This window comes from Trametes versicolor (genome assembly GCF_000271585.1).
Source record: "Trametes versicolor FP-101664 SS1 unplaced genomic scaffold TRAVEscaffold_8, whole genome shotgun sequence".
Taxonomy (NCBI): Eukaryota; Fungi; Basidiomycota; class Agaricomycetes; order Polyporales; family Polyporaceae; genus Trametes; species Trametes versicolor.
In genome coordinates this window covers 2,691,429-2,698,132 of record NW_007360328.1, presented here as the reverse complement: position 1 = coordinate 2,698,132, position 6,704 = coordinate 2,691,429, and the positions used below count along the sequence as shown (strand labels likewise).

Sequence of the window (6,704 nt, the reverse complement as noted above, 5' to 3'; positions counted from 1 at the left end):
TAAAAATCAAATCGTCCCCGGCATCGGCAACGGACTCTCTAGTTTCACGATACCTGAATAGACGCTCCACTGCGCAGGGTAACATGGACGACCTGGCAGCGGGCTGAACGAATTCGTGCAACGCATATGACGTCACCAGAAAACCGCCGGTGTTGCTCAACAGCGTGAAATCGTACTGGCAGACTCCGCAGCTACTGAATGTGTAAAGGGGGGGGTGGCAGTGAATGGTCAACCCGCGCCAGACCGGCGTATAGGCGGCTGTACGACGTACCTCACACAATTGGCTTCCCTATCGCCCGCGATAGTTGCACCCCAAAGCACCTGTTGATCCGAAATCTCTTCGCGAGTAATCTGTAAACTGTCGCCGCACTCTGGTGGCGCGTAGTAGCTCGAATCCAGCACTCTCAATCCCTCCATACCGAGTGCCGCGATCGTGCCGATCTGTGTGGACTGGCCGTCTTCACCGCCTTCAAAGAAGGGCATCCAAAGTGCGTGGCCATATGCAAGCGGAAACATCTGCTGAGCGTATTCGTATGCGGATGCACTAGTGGGGAGTCGCAGTAGAGCATGAAGTCAGCGTCGATCGAGCATAGCGATAGGTTTGCTCACCGTGCGGCAGTCTCTCTGACAGCATTCGCGTCGGACATGGAAGACGGATGTAGGAGTATTGGACGCCCTGAGGTGGCCTGTTCCGTCCGCTCTTGCGCCGGCGCGCGCTAACAATCATCTGCGGCGCTGAAGAATGCGACTGATATGAGCGTGGCAACGCGCCCGACATGATAGAATGACCTACACGATGCCATCTTGCATCGTATGTCAGCTGATGTATGCTTTCGTTCCCGATTTGGGAAGCAGTCGGAACAGTGTGCACAGTCGACTTGCTGCCTGGCGCGAGTTACGTGTCGTAGAACGCTATTTCCTGCTGACATGTGCGTGTGATTGAGATTGAGCGTTTTCTGCACAGGAACCAACAGAATACGAACTACTGACTCTTATGCGGACATGTAGCCGGACGCCTTACAGACTAGCATCCGTTCGGTCATGTCCTTTGGATTCCGTTAAAATTTACCGTTGCCGCGAACCACGCACGGTCCTGACTCCTCATCCTCGCCCGCCGGGGCCGCACCACCAGCCGCCTCCAATCATCGACGCGCCATATCTAACCTCCCAACCCCGTCCCTTCCCCTGTCCCCGCACCTCTCGCATGCAGGTGAAGGGAGCGGGGACGGGCATGCTCGCGGGCGGTCCGGGTGATACGCGCGGCTACCCGACGCCCGAAGCACGAAGCCTAAAATGGAGTCAGCGCGCCGCGTACGTACACGCAAGAAGACCAGGCGAGTTGGCGAGGATGCACGGACCGCCCGTCGAGGGTATAAAAGAACGTACCTTGCACACCGATCCTCCAGCAGTCAACGACTCGCCTCAGCTCTCTCCATCTCTCACTCGCAGTCTCCACACCCCCACTAACCCACCAAACCCCACCCTCTTCGTCCCCGTCTCACCTCACGAAACTAAAGATGTTCGCCCGCGTCGCCGCCCTCGCCCTCGCGCTCCCACTCCTTGCTGCCGCCCAGAGCTGCAACACCGGCGCGATGCAGTGCTGCGACAGCCTCGAGAGCGTGCGTACCCCTCTCCCCATCACCGAGCCCGACGGAGCTAACGCATGCGCCCGTTCAGACCGACTCTGCCGCAGGCGCCGCGCTCCTCTCGGCCCTCGGGAGCGTCGCACTCGGGGACATCACCGGGAAAATTGGCCTGAAGTGCTCGCCGCTCGCCGCCGTTGGGGCTGGCGCGGGCTCCTGCAAGGCGAGCCCGGTGTGCTGCAAGAACAACAATGTCGTACGTGCTCTCTGTGGTCTTGCAGCTCGGGGAGTCGTCACTAACACGTGGAGTGCAGGGCGGCGCGGTCTCCCTTGGTTGCGCGCCGGTCGTCCTGTGACCGACTTCGGCGTTGACAGTGGATGTGCGAGAGGTGATGTGGGAAGAGAGGGCAGTCGTATAGGTTGGATAATGCTGGATAATTGAATCATGTTTGAGAGTTCCACTGACCAAGAGTGCAGAGTTGCCTGAGTGAATTTCGTCGGCCAGCAAGATTCCCTACCAAAACATGCTTGTTAGTAGTCGCCCCTGTCTGGCTGGACGAGGGTCAGAAAAGCACTCACGCGGAGATCTGACGCCAGAAGGTGAACTTTCGCTATGATCAATGTCGAAGAGTTGACTAACTAGACGGTGACTGTTGAAGCAGGCCAGAAGATCTCGTGAAATTTTGTCAAAGAATTTGCTCACTGCGGGTGGCAAATTGTTAAGAGCACGCATATCCTCAGTTTCCTTACACGCAATGGTCTTGTCTCACGAAGTCCAAGTCGACAGCGACTGATGTCCTACATCAGAATAGATAGCGGGCGATGAGCGGTGATGCGAGATAGCGGTTTACAACACACGCGAGCGGGGATTGCAACAGAAAGCGATACAGGACTCGGCCAACGCGAACCTTCGTCTCCTGTCAGCCAATCCCCCAGACCTCGAGCGCAACGCACTCGAACGTGACGGTCTCGCCCTGGCGCTTGCCCGGCGAGCACAGCGGCTCGTTGTCGAACGTCAGACAGCGCGCGGACGAGCCGTCCGAGAGCGTCTCGTCCAGCCACAGCCCGTAGTGGCCGTCGCTACAAGCCGCTGTCAGCACGCACTCGATGATATCGCGATCAGGAAACGCACCCGCCGCCGAAGGAGATATAGTCGGGCTCGCAGAGCGCGACGTAGTCGTTCTTGCCCGTCCACTTGAACACCCGCACCCGGTCCGCCCCCGAGAGTTGCCACAAGAACCTGCCGCGCGCGCAAGGGCCAATCAGAGCGGCCCTATATCCGCCCAGGCACGAATACACTTACGATTCGCCGCTGCCGTAGTATGCGCCTTTTGAGGGGTGTATACCCTCGCCCATCCACGCGCCAAACACCGCATTGTTCGCGTCGCGGATGATCATGAGCGCACTGCCCTTGAAGTCCTGGCAGCGCGTGTACAGCGTGTTCAGCGAGATCCCATGCTGGTCGAGACTGTAGAGCAGCGTCCACGCGCGTGGGAGGCGCGCCAGGGCGGGGAAGAACGGTCGTATCTGCACACGTCCATTCTTAGTCTTGAGGAAGCGGAGTGCGTATAGCGTGCGTGCGTACCATGTCCGCGATCTCGACGGTGAGCACAGGAACAGTCATTTCTCTGCGGCCGTTGAGCCGCACGCTCTTGCGCTCCACCTGCGTCTTGTCAAACTCGAAGCCCTTGTTCCACTTGCGGTCGCCCGTGAAGCCCGGCGCCCCCGAAGGAGGTACAAATGTATGCGACGCGAAGGGCGAGCCGTGTGTGATCGATGAATCGAGCGCGGCCCCGGGAAGACCCTCGGACACTGTCGCGGCGCGCGAGTGAGGCGCAGACCGGGAGAAGCCTGCAAGATGAGAAGCGACGGCCGAGGCCGTGGGCGGTAGACGTGATGCAGATAGATCATCGGTGTGCGAGCCGCTCGGGCTGGGTGTAGAGACTGCGGGACGAGAGGCGGAGGAGCGTATTGCGGAGGATAGCAAGGAAGACACCATGCGCGATGGGAACGAGGGTGAGGAAAAGTATGAGGGTGTGCGTTGGATCTCGGGTGGGGATATGCGTGTTGGAGACGATGGGGGCAGCGATGGAGAGCGAACATGCGATGCGGCTGCAGCATGTCTCAGGGAGCGCGAATCTCGTTCGCTTTCGCCATCTCGAGGAGAGATAAAGTCGAACAGGGTATCTTCGGGGATGGACTGGGATATAGAGGATGCGGAACTTGCGATTGTGGGTGCATTATGAGAGACAGGCGGAACGAGGGGCTTCGCCATTCGACCCTCCGTCGGAGAGTCGAGGTCAATCAAGGACTCCCCCGCAAACGAAGGCGTGCCTGACTGTGTCTGGGCTGGTTGGGGGGTGGGGGTCCTCGACGCACGCGTGTCACTCGCACCTTGCATCCACGAGAGAGGATCGTTCTCATGCTGGAGTAGCTCGTCGAGTACCTCCCGCCGGTTCCTCTCCGAGGCAGCCTTGGCATCCTCCGTAAATCTGTCGAAGAACACTTGGTTCTGGGGCAGCGAGAAGACAGGATCTGCAGCCTCTTCTCCTGGATGGAGTGGATCCTCCGCGGCTGGGACAGACACGAACGCGCCGAAATCTGAGTCTGTAGACTCGGTGCGCATGTGTCGCGCGGGCCGAGTCTGACCAGGCTCTGGAGTGCGCGAGGGCGATGCTCTGGGAGTCGGTGGGGAGAATAAGGTCGCGAAGACGTCGTCCTTGTCGTTTGCGAACCCGGGAGGTTGCTGTCCGGGAAGCGGTATGAGTGGGGGCACTGGGATGGGCGACTGGGCACTAGAGCCGTCCATTTCGTGTGGCCCGCAAGCAGTTAAGAGTTCGTAAGACAAAAGTTCATGCAGGGGGGGACATGGTGGTTGGAAGCTATGATACAGATGGTCGCACAGGACGAGGACGTTCTCTCTCGCGAGCCGGCACTTGCGGCCGGCACATAGCGGTGCAGTGCACGCAGTGCGCTTCCATTTATGGCAACTCTTCAAGCTCCTCTCATCCTCCTTCCCCCAATCTTCGCGCTTTGTCCAATTTCATCTCTCATACGAGTGCAATAAATATATCTGCAGCCCTATTACAAAAGTATATACATTCTAGTGGATATAACATAACATAAACTGCATCTGGACAAATCATAGAGACTCTGCATTTAAGTCAACGAGTAAGCGCGTCTATCCCGGGCCGTGCCATGTGCCTTTTCGAGTTTGCGCACCTTGCCTCTTACAATCATGTCGGAACACATCCCTTCATCCTGCAACTACTCGAGCTTGCCTCCAGAGATCTGGGGACTCGTCCTAGAGTGTCTGCCGAGGACGGACCAACGGAGCTGCCTCTCGGTCTCGACAGCGTTCCGTGGCCTGGCGCACCCCCTCATCTTCTCCCGCATAATCATCCACTACGGGATGTGGAAGGCGCGGGAAAGGGATGTTGGGTTTTCCTTGCAGGATCTGCGCCTCATGGAACAGCGGTGCACCTCAAACACAGAGCTGTTGCAGCACGTCGCGCGCGACGCTCGATTTGCGCGGTCTGTCAGGACGATTTCCGTCCGCGCCCACGACGCGATGAAATGGTGTGACGCAGACGATATCCGTAGGCCTGCATTCACTATACAAATGGGCTGACGTGGTATCTCACCATTATTTTTTGAAAGAGCACCTTATCAACGCACTAGAATCGTTTCCGCACCTTCAATCGTTCCAGTGGTACGGATCCCGGCCACCTCTCCCGTGCTCAGTCTTGGATACCATAGCCAAAAAGTGCAGATCGACGCTCACAGAGCTAAGTATCTGGTGGGGTCTTCCATATATATGCTACATATATGGTCGCTGACGTCTTCATAGTGACATACTCGATTCAGATGAGGATGCATCACGGTACTTTGGGCAGTTCAGGAACCTCCAAACGCTCTGCGTGGCGGGGGACCGCCGCCATTTACCCATCTATACTCGATCAGAATACGAATTGATAATCAGGACCTGCGCGCAGCATACGCCCAATACACTTCTCCGCCTCTCCGTGTGGCAAGACGCGGTATGGGACACGCCACTGCGCGTGCTCTCCGGGCTACAAGAACTGTCTATGTACAACCCCTGCAGCCTCGACCGGCTCGACGTAGTCTTCGCGCAGTGTCGGCAGCTGCGTTCGCTCAACATCATGATCGCCAGTCCATCGTGCGTTCCACAGGTGCTCGCGGTGCTCGAGGCTGCCCCTTCAAACACACTCCCGCACCTGACCTCGTTCAAGTTCGTCTGCACCGGCGATTCGGGCATTATCGATTCGGGTCCGTTCTCCGCGTTCCTCGGGAACAGGCCGGCGATGCGGCGGCTCGACCTCAGGTTCAACGAGTGTTTCCGTGGTGTGGTCCACTACACGCGCTTCCTGGACATATTTGCGGGCCTTGCGAAGCTCGAGGTCGTCGGGCTGACGCTCGCGGGCAGCCACTTTTCACAAGAGCATCTGAAATTGCTGGACGCGCGGCTCCCCCGTGGTCTCTCTGCGCTGCTCCTTACCTGGGCCTTCATTCCTGTCGACGACGATGTAATGGTGGCGGACTGGATCGTGATGGTGTGTATCACTAGTGTACTAGCGCCGCAGAAAGTCGTTCCCAGCTAACCGCCCTTTTTGAGTAGCTCAAGCGACGGCCCTCGCTTGGGTACTTCCACGTCCTCGACTACGTGGATAGTCTGAACCTACGGGACACGTTGCTCCAAGCCCGGCTGCCCGCGCTCGAGCTTGTCGGGTATGGTGCACACATGGCCAACATCGAACGCAGCGTTCACGCGACCGACGAGTCGGTGTACGGGCCACACTGGAAGGAGGAGACCGTCAACTTCGGGACTGCGGAGGATTTCGGGTGCGAGGACTGGGCATGGCTACTGCAGTACCACGACTGGGACGGGTTATCGTGACGGCTTGAGCCCCATTGTGTAAAATGCCATGTGATTGTGTATCTGACAATAGTCTGCATGCTCTTCTGCTGGAGTTGAACAGTTCGGAAAGGGACACAAACAAGGGAAAGACCATTGGACCAACTCCAAGTGAGTGCTATACAAACTAGCCTTTACAAGACATCAGTCACAACTACAAAGGGGAGCAATGCAAACCAGCATGC

At 57.9% G+C, this 6,704-nt stretch overlaps 4 protein-coding genes across 4 annotated transcripts; 2 read left to right on the top strand and 2 right to left on the bottom strand.

Annotated features, from left to right (window-relative positions):
* Positions 1-1,517: 1,517 nt before the first annotated feature.
* Positions 1,518-1,939, top strand: TRAVEDRAFT_127816 (fungal hydrophobin; the record flags this gene model as incomplete). Its single annotated transcript, XM_008042637.1, has 3 exons — positions 1,518-1,619; positions 1,678-1,839; positions 1,898-1,939. 3 exons carry the CDS (start codon positions 1,518-1,520, stop codon positions 1,937-1,939), a joined length of 306 nt encoding a protein of 101 aa, XP_008040828.1.
* Positions 1,940-2,503: 564 nt separating this feature from the next.
* On the bottom strand, positions 2,504-3,582 carry TRAVEDRAFT_127096 (TLD-domain-containing protein; the record flags this gene model as incomplete). Its single annotated transcript, XM_008042636.1, has 4 exons — positions 2,504-2,663; positions 2,716-2,823; positions 2,887-3,110; positions 3,169-3,582. The coding sequence occupies 4 exons, from the start codon at positions 3,580-3,582 to the stop codon at positions 2,504-2,506; spliced, it is 906 nt and encodes a 301-aa protein (XP_008040827.1).
* A 297-nt stretch (positions 3,583-3,879) lies between these two features.
* On the bottom strand, positions 3,880-4,392 carry TRAVEDRAFT_128299 (uncharacterized protein; the record flags this gene model as incomplete). Its single annotated transcript, XM_008042635.1, has 1 exon — positions 3,880-4,392. A coding segment is annotated over one exon (513 nt), but the record flags the coding sequence as incomplete, so codon positions are not given.
* Positions 4,393-4,821: 429 nt separating this feature from the next.
* On the top strand, positions 4,822-6,501 carry TRAVEDRAFT_49872 (uncharacterized protein; the record flags this gene model as incomplete). The annotated part of the gene is made up of 4 exons (XM_008042188.1): positions 4,822-5,182; positions 5,244-5,295; positions 5,434-6,157; positions 6,223-6,501. 4 exons carry the CDS (start codon positions 4,822-4,824, stop codon positions 6,499-6,501), a joined length of 1,416 nt encoding a protein of 471 aa, XP_008040379.1.
* Between the last annotated feature and the right edge of the window lie 203 nt (positions 6,502-6,704).